The sequence below is a fragment of the Lithobates pipiens genome, unplaced genomic scaffold (genome assembly GCF_037356315.1).
Source record: "Lithobates pipiens isolate NorthernLeopardFrog02 unplaced genomic scaffold, aLitPip1_a1.2 Scaffold_22, whole genome shotgun sequence".
Classification (NCBI taxonomy): domain Eukaryota; kingdom Metazoa; phylum Chordata; class Amphibia; order Anura; family Ranidae; genus Lithobates; species Lithobates pipiens.
The window spans coordinates 2,345,559-2,364,166 of record NW_027507784.1 but is presented as its reverse complement, the minus strand read 5'-3'; the positions used below and the strand labels follow the sequence as shown (position 1 = coordinate 2,364,166).

Sequence of the window (18,608 nt, the reverse complement as noted above, 5' to 3'; positions counted from 1 at the left end):
TCCAGGGGAACAAACCCCCATCACTCTACCCCCTCAGTCCAGGGCAACAAACCCCCATCACTCTACCCCCTCAGTCCAGGGCAACAAACCCCCATCACTCTACCCCCTCAGTCCAGGGGAACAAACTCCCATCACTCTACCCCCTCAGTCCAGGGCAACAAACCCCCATCACTCTACCCCCTCAGTCCAGGGCAACAAACCCCCATCACTCTACCCCCTCAGTCCAGGGGAACAAACCTCCATCACTCTACCCCCTCAGTCCAGGGGAACAAACCCCCATCACTCTACCCCTTCAGTCCGGGGGAACAAACCCCCATCACTCTACCCCTTCAGTCCAGGGGAACAAACCCCCATCACTCTACCCCCTCAGTCCAGGGGAACAAACCCCCATCACTCTACCCCCTCAGTCCAGGGAAACAAACCCCCATCACTCTACCCCCTCAGTCCAGGGGAACAAACCTCCATCACTCTACCCCTTCAGTCCGGGGGAACAAACCCCCATCACTCTACCCCTTCAGTCCAGGGAAACAAACCCCCATCACTCTACCCCCTCAGTCCAGGGAAACAAACCCCCATCACTCTACCTCCTCAGTCCAGGGGAACAAACCCCCATCACTCTACCCCCTCAGTCCAGGGGAACAAACCCCCATCACTCTACCCCCTCAGTCCAGGGGAACAAACCCCCATCACTCTACCCCCTCAGTCCAGGGGAACAAACCTCCATCACTCTACCCCTTCAGTCCGGGGGAACAAACCCCCATCACTCTACCCCTTCAGTCCAGGGAAACAAACCCCCATCACTCTACCCCCTCAGTCCAGGGGAACAAACCTCCATCACTCTACCCCCTCAGTCCAGGAGAACAAACCCCCATCACTCTACCCCCTCAGTCCAGGGGAACAAACCCCCATCACTCTGCCTCCTCAGTCCAGGGGAACAAACCTCCACCACTCTACCCCTTCAGTCCAGGGGAACAAACCCCCATCACTCTACCCCCTCAGTCCAGGGGAACAAACCCCCATCACTCTACCCCTTCAGTCCAGGGGAACAAACCCCCATCACTCTACCCCCTCAGTCCAGGGGAACAAACCTCCATCACTCTACCCCTTCAGTCCGGGGGAACAAACCCCCATCACTCTACCCCTTCAGTCCAGGGCAACAAACCCCCATCACTCTACCTCCTCAGTCCAGGGGAACAAACCTCCATCACTCTACCTCCTCAGTCCAGGGCAACAAACCCCCATCACTCTACCCCCTCAGTCCAGGGGAACAAACCCCCATCACTCTACCCCCTCAGTCCAGGGCAACAAACCCCCATCACTCTACCCCCTCAGTCCAGGGGAACAAACCTCCATCACTCTACCCCCTCAGTCCAGGGAAACAAACCCCCATCACTCTACCCCCTCAGTCCAGGGGAACAAACCTCCATCACTCTACCCCCTCAGTCCATGGAAACAAACCCCCATCACTCTACCTCCTCAGTCCAGGGGAACAAACCTCCACCACTCTACCCCCTCAGTCCAGGGGAACAAACCCCCATCACTCTACCCCTCAGTCCAGGGGAACAAACCCTCATCACTCTACCCCCTCAGTCCAGGGGAACAAACCCCCATCACTCTACCTCCTCAGTCCAGGGGAACAAACCCCCATCACTCTACCGCCTCAGTCCAGGGAAACAAACCCCCATCACTCTACCTCCTCAGTCCAGGGGAACAAACCTCCATCACTCTACCCCCTCAGTCCAGGGAAACAAACCCCCATCACTCTACCCCCTCAGTCCAGGGAAACAAACCCCCATCACTCTACCTCCTCAGTCCAGGGGAACAAACCTCCATCACTCTACCCCCTCAGTCCAGGGAAACAAACCCCCATCACTCTACCCCCTCAGTCCAGGGGAACAAACCTCCATCACTCTACCCCCTCAGTCCAGGGAAACAAACCCCCATCACTCTACCTCCTCAGTCCAGGGGAACAAACCTCCACCACTCTACCCCCTCAGTCCAGGGGAACAAACCCCCATCACTCTACCCCTCAGTCCAGGGGAACAAACCCCCATCACTCTACCCCCTCAGTCCAGGGGAACAAACCCCCATCACTCTACCCCTCAGTCCAGGGGAACAAACCCTCATCACTCTACCCCCTCAGTCCAGGGGAACAAACCCCCATCACTCTACCCCCTCAGTCCAGGGGAACAAACCCCCATCACTCTACCCCTTCAGTCCAGGGGAACAAACCCCCATCACTCTACCCCCTCAGTCCAGGGGAACAAACCCCCATCACTCTACCCCCTCAGTCCAGGGGAACAAACCCCCATCACTCTACCCCTTCAGTCCAGGGGAACAAACCCCCATCACTCTACCCCCTCAGTCCAGGGGAACAAACCCCCATCACTCTACCTCCTCAGTCCAGGGGAACAAACTCCCATCACTCTACCCCCTCAGTCCAGGGGAACAAACCCCCATCACTCTACCCCCTCAGTCCAGGGCAACAAACCCCCATCACTCTACCCCCTCAGTCCAGGGGAACAAACCCCCATCACTCTACCTCCTCAGTCCAGGGGAACAAACCCCCAGCACTCCATCTGCTTTCTAGGGAAGTAGACTTACACCCCGACCCCCAGGGGTCATATAACCCCCCCTCTCTTCCCGACCCCCAGGGGTCATATAACCCCCCCCCCCCCTCTCCCTATCAGCCTGTCTGACAATTGTGGAATAGGTTTCTCTAATTTCATCATGTGTGATCACATTGAGGTCTGTCTGGATTTACAAGTCTGATCTGGAGATTATCCTGACAATGAGAGATAATCGCCTCTCTTGATGAGTGGAGGGCGGCGGCCATCTTTATTTGCCGGTGACACAATGACATTCATAATACATTTAATCTGCGATGGGCAGAGTGCTGAGTGACGGCGTCAGGAAGTCACAATCCCCGGGGACATCAGTCCGTCTAACCAATCCTTATCAATAGATGTATAATGTAATATACACTAAATTGTCAAAAGTATTAGTCCGGAGGGCTCAATATTGAGTTGGCTCTTTGCAGCTATAACAGCTTCACCTCTTCTGGGAAGGTCGTCCACAAGGTTTAGGAGGGTGTCTATGGGAATGTTTGACCATTCTTGCAGAAGAGCATTTGTGAGGTCAGGAACTGATGTTGGATGAAAAGGCCTGGCTTAAAGTCTCCTCTCTAATTTATCCCAAAAGTGTTCTATCGGGTTGAGGTCAGGACTCTGTGCAGGCCAGTCAAGTTCCTCCACCCCAAACTCGCTCATCCATGTCTTTATGGAACTTGCTATGGAACATTCCCATAGACACTCCCAGGTGTCCCAATACTTTTGACAATATAATGTATGAATTATTTTCCCATTGCCTAAAATTTTGAGTTCTCTTGAAAACAATACAGTTTGTAGAGAGGTTTCCTCCTCCCCACGATCCAGTGATTGGCTGACTTTATCTCTCAGAAATGTAAGCAGAAGTTATTGCATCCAATATGACATCCCCGGCTATGCCCTCCGTCATATCACCGATAGGTCTCTCCTCTCTGCCATGTCACATTCTCCCTTCTGTTACCCTCGGGGTCCCTTCTGCTTTCTATTGTGCCTGTTGTCACCTCAGGATTGTTCCCCCTCTGGTGTCCCCTATAACTGATGTCCCTCTGCCTGTTGTCCCCTCTTCCTGTTAACTCCTCTGGTTGTCCCCTTTTCCTGTTGTCCCCACTGGTGTCCCCTCTTCCCATCATCTTCTCTGGTGTCCCCTCTTCTCATTCTCTTCTCTGGTGTCCCCTCTTCCCATTCTCTTCTCTGGTGTCCCCTCTTCTCATTCTCTTCTCTGGTGTCCCCTCTTCCCATTCTCTTCTCTGGTGTCCCCTCTTCCCATTCTCTTCTCTGGTGTCCCCTCTTCTCATTCTCTTCTCTGGTGTCCCCTCTTCTCATTCTCTTCTCTGGTGTCCCCTCTTCTCATTCTCTTCTCTGGTGTCCCCTCTTCCCATTCTCTTCTCTGGTGTCCCCTCTTCTCATTCTCTTCTCTGGTGTCCCCTCTTCCCATTCTCTTCTCTGGTGTCCCCTCTTCTCATTCTCTTCTCTGGTGTCCCCTCTTCCCATTCTCTTCTCTGGTGTCCCCTCTTCCTGTTGTCCCCTCTGGTGTCCCCTCTTCCTGTTGTCCCCTTTGGTGTCCCCTCTTCTCATTCTCTTCTCTGGTGTCCCCTCTTCTCATTCTCTTCTCTGGTGTCCCCTCTTCCCATTCTCTTCTCTGGTGTCCCCTCTTCTCATTCTCTTCTCTGGTGTCCCCTCTTCCCATTCTCTTCTCTGGTGTCCCCTCTTCTCATTCTCTTCTCTGGTGTCCCCTCTTCTCATTCTCTTCTCTGGTGTCCCCTCTTCTCATTCTCTTCTCTGGTGTCCCCTCTTCCTGTTGTCCCCTCTGGTGTCCCCTCTTCCTGTTGTCCCCTTTGGTGTCCCCTCTTCCCATCATCTTCTCTGGTGTCCCCTCTTCTCATTCTCTTCTCTTGTGTCCCCTCTTCTCATTCTCTTCTCTGGTGTCCCCTCTTCCCATCATCTTCTCTGGTGTCCCCTCTTCTCATCATCTTCTCTGGTGTCCCCTCTTCTCATTCTCTTCTCTGGTGTCCCCTCTTCCCATTCTCTTCTCTGGTGTCCCCTCTTCTCATTCTCTTCTCTGGTGTCCCCTCTTCTCATTCTCTTCTCTGGTGTCCCCTCTTCTCATTCTCTTCTCTGGTGTCCCCTCTTCCTGTTGTCCCCTCTGGTGTCCCCTCTTCCTGTTGTCCCCTCTGGTGTCCCCTCTTCCTGTTGTCCCCTTTGGTGTCCCCTCTTCCCATCATCTTCTCTGGTGTCCCCTCTTCTCATTCTCTTCTCTGGTGTCCCCTCTTCTCATTCTCTTCTCTGGTGTCCCCTCTTCCCATTCTCTTCTCTGGTGTCCCCTCTTCTCATTCTCTTCTCTGGTGTCCCCTCTTCCCATTCTCTTCTCTGGTGTCCCCTCTTCCTGTTGTCCCCTCTGGTGTCCCCTCTTCCTGTTGTCCCCTTTGGTGTCCCCTCTTCTCATTCTCTTCTCTGGTGTCCCCTCTTCTCATTCTCTTCTCTGGTGTCCCCTCTTCCCATTCTCTTCTCTGGTGTCCCCTCTTCCCATTCTCTTCTCTGGTGTCCCCTCTTCTCATTCTCTTCTCTGGTGTCCCCTCTTCTCATTCTCTTCTCTGGTGTCCCCTCTTCTCATTCTCTTCTCTGGTGTCCCCTCTTCTCATTCTCTTCTCTGGTGTCCCCTCTTCCTGTTGTCCCCTCTGGTGTCCCCTCTTCCTGTTGTCCCCTCTGGTGTCCCCTCTTCCTGTTGTCCCCTTTGGTGTCCCCTCTTCCCATCATCTTCTCTGGTGTCCCCTCTTCCCATTCTCTTCTCTGGTGTCCCCTCTTCCCATCATCTTCTCTGGTGTCCCCTCTTCTCATTCTCTTCTCTTGTGTCCCCTCTTCCCATCATCTTCTCTGGTGTCCCCTCTTCTCATCATCTTCTCTGGTGTCCCCTCTTCTCATTCTCTTCTCTGGTGTCCCCTCTTCCCATTCTCTTCTCTGGTGTCCCCTCTTCTCATTCTCTTCTCTGGTGTCCCCTCTTCTCATTCTCTTCTCTGGTGTCCCCTCTTCTCATTCTCTTCTCTGGTGTCCCCTCTTCCTGTTGTCCCCTCTGGTGTCCCCTCTTCCTGTTGTCCCCTCTGGTGTCCCCTCTTCCTGTTGTCCCCTTTGGTGTCCCCTCTTCCCATCATCTTCTCTGGTGTCCCCTCTTCCCATTCTCTTCTCTGGTGTCCCCTCTTCCCATTCTCTTCTCTGGTGTCCCCTCTTCTCATTCTCTTCTCTGGTGTCCCCTCTTCTCATTCTCTTCTCTGGTGTCCCCTCTTCTCATTCTCTTCTCTGGTGTCCCCTCTTCTCATTCTCTTCTCTGGTGTCCCCTCTTCTCATTCTCTTCTCTGGTGTCCCCTCTTCTCATTCTCTTCTCTGGTGTCCCCTCTTCTCATTCTCTTCTCTGGTGTCCCCTCTTCTCATTCTCTTCTCTGGTGTCCCCTCTTCTCATTCTCTTCTCTGGTGTCCCCTCTTCTCATTCTCTTCTCTGGTGTCCCCTCTTCCTGTTGTCCCCTCTGGTGTCCCCTCTTCCTGTTGTCCCCTCTGGTGTCCCCTCTTCCTGTTGTCCCCTTTGGTGTCCCCTCTTCCCATCATCTTCTCTGGTGTCCCCTCTTCCCATTCTCTTCTCTGGTGTCCCCTCTTCCCATCATCTTCTCTGGTGTCCCCTCTTCCCATTCTCTTCTCTGGTGTCCCCTCTTCCTGTTGTCCCCTCTGGTGTCCCCTCTTCCTGTTGTCCCCTTTGGTGTCCCCTCTTCTCATTCTCTTCTCTGGTGTCCCCTCTTCTCATTCTCTTCTCTGGTGTCCCCTCTTCCCATTCTCTTCTCTGGTGTCCCCTCTTCCCATTCTCTTCTCTGGTGTCCCCTCTTCTCATTCTCTTCTCTGGTGTCCCCTCTTCTCATTCTCTTCTCTGGTGTCCCCTCTTCTCATTCTCTTCTCTGGTGTCCCCTCTTCTCATTCTCTTCTCTGGTGTCCCCTCTTCCTGTTGTCCCCTCTGGTGTCCCCTCTTCCTGTTGTCCCCTCTGGTGTCCCCTCTTCCTGTTGTCCCCTTTGGTGTCCCCTCTTCCCATCATCTTCTCTGGTGTCCCCTCTTCCCATTCTCTTCTCTGGTGTCCCCTCTTCCCATCATCTTCTCTGGTGTCCCCTCTTCTCATCATCTTCTCTGGTGTCCCCTCTTCTCATTCTCTTCTCTGGTGTCCCCTCTTCCCATTCTCTTCTCTGGTGTCCCCTCTTCTCATTCTCTTCTCTGGTGTCCCCTCTTCTCATTCTCTTCTCTGGTGTCCCCTCTTCTCATTCTCTTCTCTGGTGTCCCCTCTTCCTGTTGTCCCCTCTGGTGTCCCCTCTTCCTGTTGTCCCCTCTGGTGTCCCCTCTTCCTGTTGTCCCCTTTGGTGTCCCCTCTTCCCATCATCTTCTCTGGTGTCCCCTCTTCCCATTCTCTTCTCTGGTGTCCCCTCTTCCCATCATCTTCTCTGGTGTCCCCTCTTCTCATTCTCTTCTCTTGTGTCCCCTCTTCCCATCATCTTCTCTGGTGTCCCCTCTTCTCATCATCTTCTCTGGTGTCCCCTCTTCTCTGGTGTCCCCTCTTCCCATTCTCTTCTCTGGTGTCCCCTCTTCCCATTATCTTCTCTGGTGTCCCCTCTTCCTGTTGTCCCCTTTGGTGTCCCCTCTTCTCATTCTCTTCTCTTGTGTCCCCTCTTCCCATCATCTTCTCTGGTGTCCCCTCTTCCTGTTGTCCCCTCTGGTGTCCCCTCTTCCCATTATCTTCTCTGGTGTCCCCTCTTCCCATTATCTTCTCTGGTGTCCCCTCTTCCTGTTGTCCCTTTTGGTGTCCCCTCTTCTCATTCTCTTCTCTGGTGTCCCCTCTTCCTGTTGTCCCTTTTGGTGTCCCCTCTTCTCATTCTCTTCTCTGGTGTCCCCTCTTCCCATTATCTTCTCTGATGTCCCCTCTTCCCATTATCTTCTCTGGTGTCCCCTCTTCTCATTCTCTTCTCTGGTGTCCCCTCTTCTCATTCTCTTCTCTGGTGTCCCCTCTTCCTGTTGTCCCCTTTGGTGTCCCCTCTTCTCATTCTCTTTTCTTGTGCCCCCTCTTCTCATCATCTTCTCTGGTGTCCCCTCTTCTCATCATCTTCTCTGGTGTCCCCTCTTCCTGTTGTCCCCTTTGGTGTCCCCTCTTCTCATTATCTTCTCTGGTGTCCCCTCTTCCTGTTGTCCCTTTTGGTGTCCCCTCTTCTCATTCTCTTCTCTGGTGTCCCCTCTTCCTGTTGTCCCTTTTGGTGTCCCCTCTTCTCATTCTCTTCTCTGGTGTCCCCTCTTCCCATTATCTTCTCTGGTGTCCCCTCTTCCCATTATCTTCTCTGGTGTCCCCTCTTCCCATTATCTTCTCTGGTGTCCCCTCTTCCTGTTGTCCCTTTTGGTGTCCCCTCTTCCCATTATCTTCTCTGATGTCCCCTCTTCCCATTATCTTCTCTGGTGTCCCCTCTTCTCATTCTCTTCTCTGGTGTCCCCTCTTCTCATTCTCTTCTCTGGTGTCCCCTCTTCCTGTTGTCCCCTTTGGTGTCCCCTCTTCTCATTCTCTTCTCTTGTGTCCCCTCTTCTCATCATCTTCTCTGGTGTCCCCTCTTCCTGTTGTCCCCTTTGGTGTCCCCTCTTCTCATTCTCTTCTCTGGTGTCCCCTCTTCCCATTATCTTCTCTGGTGTCCCCTCTTCCTGCTGCTGCAGTGAGAGGCCTGAATTAACCCCTAAATACACCAGACAGTGTAAGGAATTCTGGGAAATCAAATCAGAAATGGAGAACAGAAAGAAACAATCCAGAAGTGTCTTCTTATGTCTGTCATACTGCCATCGCCGAGTAATCAGCAGTGGAAAATCTGTGCAATTCTCCATGTTGGACAGAATCCCGCCTGAGAGAGAAGAAATCCGCAGACAGACGTCACCTTATCCAATCAGGGAACTGATTCATGTCTGGGTGTCCTTTCTTTCCATCATGTTCACCGTCCAATCACCACCAATCTCTCTCCACAGGGTATAATGACGCCTCCAGCCTGAATGCACTGCAAGCCCAGGAATCCCTGGGGCCCTTCTGTACTTCACCCCTCTGCTGTCCAGGTAATGCCCCACTCTATGATCCCTTCCCCCTCTACACTCACAAATACCCTCTTCTCACCTCCAATCAGACCCCAACATGACCCTTCCACCCCAACATGACCCTTCCACCCCCAACATGACCCTTCCACCCCAACATGACCCTTCCTCACCCCCCCCCCCAACATGACCCTTCCTCACCTCCCCCCCAACATGACCCTTCCTCACCTCCACCCCAACACGACCCTTCCTCACCTCCACCCCAACATGACCCTTCCTCACCTCCACCCCAACATGACCCTTCCTCACCTCCACCCCAACATGACCCTTCCTCACCTCCACCCCAACATGACCCTTCCTCACCTCCACCCCAACACGACCCTTCCTCACCTCCACCCCAACATGACCCTTCCTCACCTCCACCCAACATGACCCTTCCTCACCTCCACCCAACATGACCCTTCCTCACCTCCACCCAACATGACCCTTCCTCACCTCCCCCCCCAACATGACCCTTCCTCACCTCCCCCCCAACATGACCCTTCCTCACCTCCACCCCAACATGACCCTTCCTCACCTCCACCCCAACACGACCCTTCCTCACCTTCACCTCAACATGACCCTTCCTCACCTCCCCCCCCAACATGACCCTTCCTCACCTCCCCCCCCAACATGACCCTTCCTCACCTCCACCCCAACATGACCCTTCCTCACCTCCCCCCCCAACATGACCCTTCCTCACCTCCCCCCCCAACATGACCCTTCCTCACCTCCACCCCAACATGACCCTTCCTCACCTCCACCCAACATGACCCTTCCTCACCTCCACCCCAACATGACCCTTCCTCACCTCCACCCCAACATGACCCTTCCTCACCTCCACCCCAACATGACCCTTCCTCACCTCCACCCCAACATGACCCTTCCTCACCTCCACCCCAACATAACCCTTCCTCACCTCCACCCCAACATGACCCTTCCTCACCTCCCCCCCCAACATGACCCTTCCTCACCTCCCCCCCAACATGACCCTTCCTCACCTCCACCCCAACATGACCCTTCCTCACCTCCCCCCCCAACATGACCCTTCCTCACCTCCACCCCAACATGACCCTTCCTCACCTCCACCCCAACATAACCCTTCCTCACCCCCCCCCCCCAACATGACCCTTCCTCACCTCCACCCCAACACGACCCTTCCTCACCTCCACCCCAACATAACCCTTCCTCACCCCCCCCCCCCCCCAACATGACCCTTCCTCACCTCCACCCCAACATGACCCTTCCTCACCTCCACCCCAACATAACCCTTCCTCACCCCCCCCCCCAACATGACCCTTCCTCACCTCCACCCCAACATGACCCTTCCTCACCTCCACCCAACATGACCCTTCCTCACCTCCACCCAACATGACCCTTCCTCACCTCCCCCCCCAACATGACCCTTCCTCACCTCCCCCCCAACATGACCCTTCCTCACCTCCACCCCAACATGACCCTTCCTCACCTCCACCCCAACACGACCCTTCCTCACCTTCACCTCAACATGACCCTTCCTCACCTCCCCCCCCAACATGACCCTTCCTCACCTCCCCCCCAACATGACCCTTCCTCACCTCCACCCCAACATGACCCTTCCTCACCTCCCCCCCCAACATGACCCTTCCTCACCTCCCCCCCCCAACATGACCCTTCCTCACCTCCACCCCAACATGACCCTTCCTCACCTCCACCCAACATGACCCTTCCTCACCTCCACCCCAACATGACCCTTCCTCACCTCCACCCCAACATGACCCTTCCTCACCTCCACCCCAACATGACCCTTCCTCACCTCCACCCCAACATGACCCTTCCTCACCTCCACCCCAACATAACCCTTCCTCACCTCCACCCCAACATGACCCTTCCTCACCTCCCCCCCCAACATGACCCTTCCTCACCTCCCCCCCAACATGACCCTTCCTCACCTCCACCCCAACATGACCCTTCCTCACCTCCCCCCCCAACATGACCCTTCCTCACCTCCACCCCAACATGACCCTTCCTCACCTCCACCCCAACATAACCCTTCCTCACCCCCCCCCCCAACATGACCCTTCCTCACCTCCACCCCAACACGACCCTTCCTCACCTTCACCCAACATGACCCTTCCTCACCTCCCCCCCCCCAACATGACCCTTCCTCACCTTCACCCAACATGACCCTTCCTCACCTCCCCCCCCCCAACATGACCCTTCCTCACCTTCACCCAACATGACCCTTCCTCACCTCCCCCCCCCCCCAACATGACCCTTCCTCACCTCCACCCCAACATGACCCTTCCTCACCTCCCCCCCCCAACATGACCCTTCCTCACCTTCACCCAACATGACCCTTCCTCACCTCCCCCCCACCCCAACATGACCCTTCCTCACCTCCACCCCAACATGACCCTTCCTCACCTCCACCCCCAACATGACCCTTCCTCACCTTCACCCAACATGACCCTTCCTCACCTCCCCCCCCCCAACATGACCCTTCCTCACCTTCACCCAACATGACCCTTCCTCACCTCCCCCCCCCCAACATGACCCTTCCTCACCTCCACCCCAACATGACCCTTCCTCACCTCCACCCCCAACATGACCCTTCCTCACCTTCACCCAACATGACCCTTCCTCAACTCCCCCCCCCCCCCCCAACATGACCCTTCCTCACCTTCACCCAACATGACCCTTCCTCACCTCCCCCCCCCCAACATGACCCTTCCTCACCTCCCCCCCCCAACATGACCCTTCCTCACCTCCACCCCCAACACGACCCTTCCTCACCTCCACCCCAACATGACCCTTCCTCACCTCCACCCCAACATGACCCTTTCTCACCTCCCCCCCCAACATGACCCTTCCTCACCTCCCCCCCAACATGACCCTTCCTCACCTCCACCCCAACATGACCCTTCCTCACCTCCACCCCAACATGACCCTTCCTCACCTCCACCCCAACATGACCCTTCCTCACCTCCACCCCAACATGACCCTTCCTCACCTCCACCCCAACATGACCCTTCCTCACCTCCCCCCCAACATGACCCTTCCTCACCTCCCCCCCCAACATGACCCTTCCTCACCTCCACCCCAACATGACCCTTCCTCACCTCCCCCCCCAACATGACCCTTCCTCACCTCCACCCCAACATGACCCTTCCTCACCTCCACCCCAACATAACCCTTCCTCACCTCCACCCCAACACGACCCTTCCTCACCTTCACCCAACATGACCCTTCCTCACCTCCCCCCCCCCCAACATGACCCTTCCTCACCTTCACCCAACATGACCCTTCCTCACCTCCCCCCCCAACATGACCCTTCCTCACCTTCACCCAACATGACCCTTCCTCACCTCCCCCCCCCCCAACATGACCCTTCCTCACCTCCACCCCAACATGACCCTTCCTCACCTCCCCCCCCCCAACATGACCCTTCCTCACCTTCACCCAACATGACCCTTCCTCACCTCCCCCCCCCCAACATGACCCTTCCTCACCTCCACCCCAACATGACCCTTCCTCACCTCCACCCCCAACATGACCCTTCCTCACCTTCACCCAACATGACCCTTCCTCACCTCCCCCCCCCAACATGACCCTTCCTCACCTTCACCCAACATGACCCTTCCTCACCTCCCCCCCCCCAACATGACCCTTCCTCACCTCCACCCCAACATGACCCTTCCTCACCTCCACCCCCAACATGACCCTTCCTCACCTTCACCCAACATGACCCTTCCTCACCTCCCCCCCCCCCAACATGACCCTTCCTCACCTTCACCCAACATGACCCTTCCTCACCTCCCCCCCCCCCCAACATGACCCTTCCTCACCTCCCCCCCCCAACATGACCCTTCCTCACCTCCACCCCCAACACGACCCTTCCTCACCTCCACCCCAACATGACCCTTCCTCACCTCCACCCCAACATGACCCTTCCTCACCTCCCCTCCCCCAACACGACCCTTCCTCACCTCCACCCCAACATGACCCTTCCTCGCCTCCACCCCAACATGACCCTTCCTCACCTCCACCCCAACATGACCCTTCCTCACCTCCCCTCCCCCAACATGACCCTTCCTCACCTCCACCCCAACATAACCCTTCCTCACCTCCACCCCAACATGACCCTTCCTCACCTCCCCCCCCCAACATGACCCTTCCTCACCTCCACCCCAACATAACCCTTCCTCACCTCCACCCCAACATGACCCTTCCTCACCTCCACCCCCCCCAACATGACCCTTCCTCACCTCCTCCCCCAACATGACCCTTCCTCACCTCCACCCCAACATGACCCTTCCTCACCTCCACCCCAACATGACCCTTCCTCACCTCCACCCCAACTTGACCCTTCCTCACCTCCACCCCAACATGACCCTTCCTCACCTCCCCTCCCCCAACATGACCCTTCCTCACCTCCACCCCAACATGACCCTTCCTCACCTCCCCCCCCTCAACACGACCCTTCCTCACCTCCAATCAGACCCCAACATGACCCTTCCTCACCTCCACCCCAACATGACCCTTCCTCACCTCCACCCCAACATGACCCTTCCTCACCTCCCCCCCCCCAACATGACCCTTCCTCACCTCCACCCCAACATGACCCTTCCTCACCTCCACCCCAACATGACCCTTCCTCACCTCCCCCCCCCAACATGACCCTTCCTCACCTCCACCCCAACATAACCCTTCCTCACCTCCACCCCAACATGACCCTTCCTCACCTCCACCCCCCCCCCAACATGACCCTTCCTCACCTCCCCCCCAACATGACCCTTCCTCACCTCCACCCCCAACATAACCCTTCCTCACCTCCACCCCAACATGACCCTTCCTCACCTCCACCCCCCCCCCAACATGACCCTTCCTCACCTCCCCCCCAACATGACCCTTCCTCACCTCCACCCCCAACATGACCCTTCCTCACCTCCACCCCCAACATGACCCTTCCTCACCTCCCCCCCCAACATGACCCTTCCTCACCTCCCCCCCAACATGACCCTTCCTCACCTCCCCCCCAACATGACCCTTCCTCACCTCCACCCCAACACGACCCTTCCTCACCTCCCCCCCAACATGACCCTTCCTCACCTCCACCCCCAACATGACCCTTCCTCACCTCCACCCCAACATGACCCTTCCTCACCTCCACCCCAACATGACCCTTCCACCCCAACATGACCCTTCCTCACCTCCACCCCCAACATGACCCTTCCTCACCTCCACCCCAACATGACCCTTCCTCACCTCCACCCCAACATGACCCTTCCTCACCTCCACCCAACATGACCCTTCCTCACCTCCACCCAACATGACCCTTCCTCACCTCCACCCCAACATGACCCTTCCTCACCTCCACCCCAACGTGACCCTTTCCTCACCTCCACCCCAACATGACCCTTCCTCACCTCCACCCCAACACGACCCTTCATCACCTCCACCCCAACATGACCCTTCCTCACCCCCCCCAACATGACCCTTCCTCACCTCCCCCCCAACATGACCCTTCCTCACCTCCACCCCAACATGACCCTTCCTCACCTCCACCCCAACATGACCCTTCCTCACCTCCACCCCAACATGACCCTTCCACACCTCCACCCCAACATGACCCTTCCACACCTCCACCCCAACATGACCCTTCCTCACCTCCACCCCAACATGACCCTTCCTCACCTCCCCCCAACATGACCCTTCCTCACCTCCACCCCCAACATGACCCTTCCTCACCTCCACCCCAACATGTCCCTTCCTCACCTCCACTCCAACATGACCCTTCCACCCCAACATGACCCTTCCTCACCTCCACCTCCAACATGACCCTTCCTCACCTCCACCCCAACATGACCCTTCCTCACCTCCACCCCAACATGACCCTTCCTCACCTCCACCCCAACGTGACCCTTTCCTCACCTCCACCCCAACATGACCCTTCCTCACCTCCACCCCAACACGACCCTTCCTCACCTCCACCCCATCATGACCCTTCCTCACCCCCCCCCCCCAACATGACCCTTCCTCACCTCCCCCCCAACATGACCCTTCCTCACCTCCACCCCAACATGACCCTTCCATGCCTCCACCCCAACATGACCCTTCCTCACCTCCCCCCCCCAACATGACCCTTCCTCACCTCCCCCCCAACATGACCCTTCCTCACCTCCACCCAACATGACCCTTCCTCACCTCCACCCCAACATGACCCTTTCCTCACCTCCACCCCAACATGACCCTTCCTCACCTCCACCCCAACATGACTCTTCCTCACCTCCACCCAACATGACCCTTCCTCACCCCCCCCCCCCCAACATAACCCTTCCTCACCTCCACCCCAACATGACCCTTTCCTCACCTCCACCCAACATGTCCCTTCCTCACCTCCACCCCAACATGACCCTTCCTCACCTCCCCCCCCAACACGACCCTTCCTCACCTCCACCCCAACATGACCCTTCCTCACCTCCACCCAACATGACCCTTCCTCACCTCCACCCTAACATGACCCTTCCTCACCTCCACCCCAACATGACCCTTCCTCACCTCCACCCCAACATGACCCTTCCTCACCTCCACCCCAACATGACCCTTCCTCACCTCCCTCCAAACATGACCCTTCCTCACCTCCACCCCAACATGACCCTTCCTCACCTCCACCCCAACATGACCTTTCCTCACCTCCCCCCCAACATGACCCTTCCTCACCTCCACCCCAACATGACCCTTCCTCACCTCCACCCCAACATGACCCTTCCTCACCTCCACCCCAACATGACCCTTCCTCACCTCCCCCCCAACATGACCCTTCCTCACCTCCACCCCAACATGACCCCTCCACCCCAACATGACCCTTCCTCACCTCCCCCCCCCCCAACATGACCCTTCCTCACCCCCCCCCCAACATGACCCTTCCTCACCTCCACCCCAACATGACCCTTCCTCACCTCCACCCCAACATGACCCTTCCTCACCCCCCCCCCCAACATGACCCTTCCTCACACCCCCCAACATGACCCTTCCTCATCTCCACCCCAACATAACCCTTCCTCACCTCCACCCCCAACATGACCCTTCCTCACCTCCACCCAACATGACCCTTCCATACCTCCACCCCAACATGACCCTTCCTCACCTCCACCCCAACACGACCCTTCCTCACCTCCACCCCAACACGACCCTTCCTCACCTCCACCCCAACATGACCCTTCCTCACCTCCACCCCAACATGACCCTTCCTCACCTCCACCCCAACATGACCCTTCCTCACCTCCACCCCAACATGACCCTTCCTCACCTCCACCCCAACATGACCCTTCCTCACCTCCACCCAACATCACCCTTCCTCACCTCCACCCCAACATGACCCTTCCTCACCTCCACCCAACATGACCCTTCCTCACCTCCACCCCAACATGACCCTTCCTCACCTCCCCCCCCCCAACATGACCCTTCCTCACCTCCACCCAACATGACCCTTCCTCACCTCCACCCCAACATGACCCTTCCTCACCTCCACCCCAACACGACCCTTCCTCACCTCCACCCCAACATGACCCTTCCTCACCTCCACCCCAACATGACCCTTCCTCACCTCCACCCCAACATGACCCTTCCTCACCTCCCCCCCCAACATGACCCTTCCTCACCTCCACCCAAAATGACCCTTCCTCACCTCCCCCCCCCAACATGACCCTTCCTCACCTCCACCCCAACATGACCCTTCCTCACCTCCACCCCAACATGACCCTTCCTCACCTCCACCCCAACATAACCCTTCCTCATCTCCACCCCAACATGATCCTTCCTCACCTCCACCCCAACATGACTCTTCCTCACCTCCACCCCAACATGACCCTTCCTCACCTCCACCCCAACACGACCCTTCCTCACCTCCCCCCCCCCAACACGACCCTTCCTCACCTCCCCCCCCCCCCAACATGACCCTTCCTCACCTCCACCCCAACATGACCCTTCCATATCTCCACCCCAACATCACCCTTCCTCACCTCCACCCCAACATGACCCCTTCAACCAAAAACAACATCTCCTTACCTGCATGCTGTGTTGCCCCTCCTGACCCTCTAACTCCTCCCTCGTTTATCATTATTGTGTTTTTTAGGGTTGAAGAAGCCTTCTGGATCAAATGCCTCTGGGATCCACACCTCTATCTTCCTGATAATTGCTTCCCTTGTCCTGTCTCAGCTCTTATTGGCTAATCTCACAGATGAGAAATAAAGGGGCGGGGCTGTGACCAGATCCATGTCTTCAACCATCCTAGAGGAAGTGCTGGTCACCTTTCATACTCAGACTTGTCTGTACAATAGGGGGGAGGGGCCAGTGCTCAGTCATGTGATGTGTGTAGCATGTATAAAATGTATGTCTAATAAAGGTTTTCATGTTATCACCAACAAGAAGCAGAAAGCCGTCTTTTCTTCAAGGGACATTCGCCTTCCAGAGGGGATGAGTTGGGGGCAACTGTCAACATAAAAGGAATTTAACCCCTTACTGGCTGCTCACGCCGGCCCTTTAAGAGTTTGTAATGCTGGAGGCTTCCCAATCACATGATCACTCTGATTGGCCGCCACAGTCATCATGTGATTAATCAGCTCCTGATTGTTGATTTGTCAGAGGAGCTTTTGGTGACAGTGCTCTGGGCAGGTGGGGCACCATCTGCATGACCAGCAGGAAGCCCACTTCTGATTGGCTGGGAACCCAATCACTAAAATGTCATCATTTCAGAAGGCGCCTCAAGTCTTCCAGTCTGGAAGTGTGAAGTGATCGCTGGAGACCCGGACAGGTCCAGGTATGACCACACCTTCCATGGTCACCACCAGGAAACCCCCCTGAGAAATGCCACACTGGGGTGGATGGAGGCAGGAAGTGGCTGCAAAGAGGCTGCGGGAGATCAGCAGAACAGAAGATCAAAACAGGATATTTATTAACCATCTGAGGACACCGAATGTCCTCCACACACCCAGAGAGACATCATGGGAGAACACGGGACCCTGACCTTCTACACCACCCCACCCCCTCCTGACCTTCTGCACCACCCCACCCCCTCCTGACCTTCTGCACCACCCCACCCCCTCCTGACCTTCTGCACCACCCCACCCCCTCCTGACCTTCTGCACCACCCCACCCCCTCCTGACCTTCTGCACCCCACCACCCCCTCCTGACCTTCTGCACCACCCCCTCCTGACCTTCTGCACCACCCCCTCCTGACCTTCTGCACCCCCCACCCCCTCCTGACCTACTGCACCCCACCACCCCCTCCTGACCTTCTGCACCCCACCACCCCCTCCTGACCTTCTGCACCCCCCACCCCCTCCTGACCTACTGCACCCCACCACCCCCTCCTGACCTTCTGCACCCCACCACCCCCTCCTGACCTTCTGCACCCCCCACCCCCTCCTGACCTTCTGCACCCCCCACCCCCTCCTGACCTTCTGCACCACCCCGCCCCCTCCTGACCTACTGCACCACCCCTCCCCTTCCTGACCTTCTGCACCACCCCCTCCTGACCTTCTGCACCCCACCACCCCCTCCTGACCTTCTGCACCACCCCACCCCCTCCTGACCTTCTGCACCCCCCCCACCCCTTCCTGACCTTCTGCACCCCCCACCCCCTCCTGACCTTCTGCACCACCCCGCCCCCTCCTGACCTACTGCACCACCCCTCCCCTTCCTGACCTTCTGCACCACCCCCTCCTGACCTTCTGCACCCCACCACCCCCTCCTGACCTTCTGCACCACCCCACCCCCTCCTGACCTTCTGCACCCCCCCACCCCCTCCTGACCTTCTGCACCACCCCACCCCCTCCTGAACCCCCCCACCCCCTCCTGACCTTCTGCACCACCCCACCCCCTCCTGACCTACTGCACCACC

General features: G+C 56.8%; 1 protein-coding gene across 1 annotated transcript in view; it reads left to right on the top strand.

The window, feature by feature from the left end:
- The window catches only part of LOC144000325 (uncharacterized), a 141,377-nt gene extending 124,248 nt beyond the window's left edge, over nt 1–17,129 (top strand). The window contains exons 11-12 of the mRNA XM_077494063.1: nt 8,626–8,709; nt 16,841–17,129. Of these exons, the coding sequence (XP_077350189.1) occupies nt 8,626–8,709; nt 16,841–16,956 (200 nt within the window). The 3' untranslated portion in view covers nt 16,957–17,129. The remainder of the gene's footprint in view (nt 1–8,625; nt 8,710–16,840) is intronic.
- Nucleotides 17,130–18,608: the final 1,479 nt, after the last annotated feature.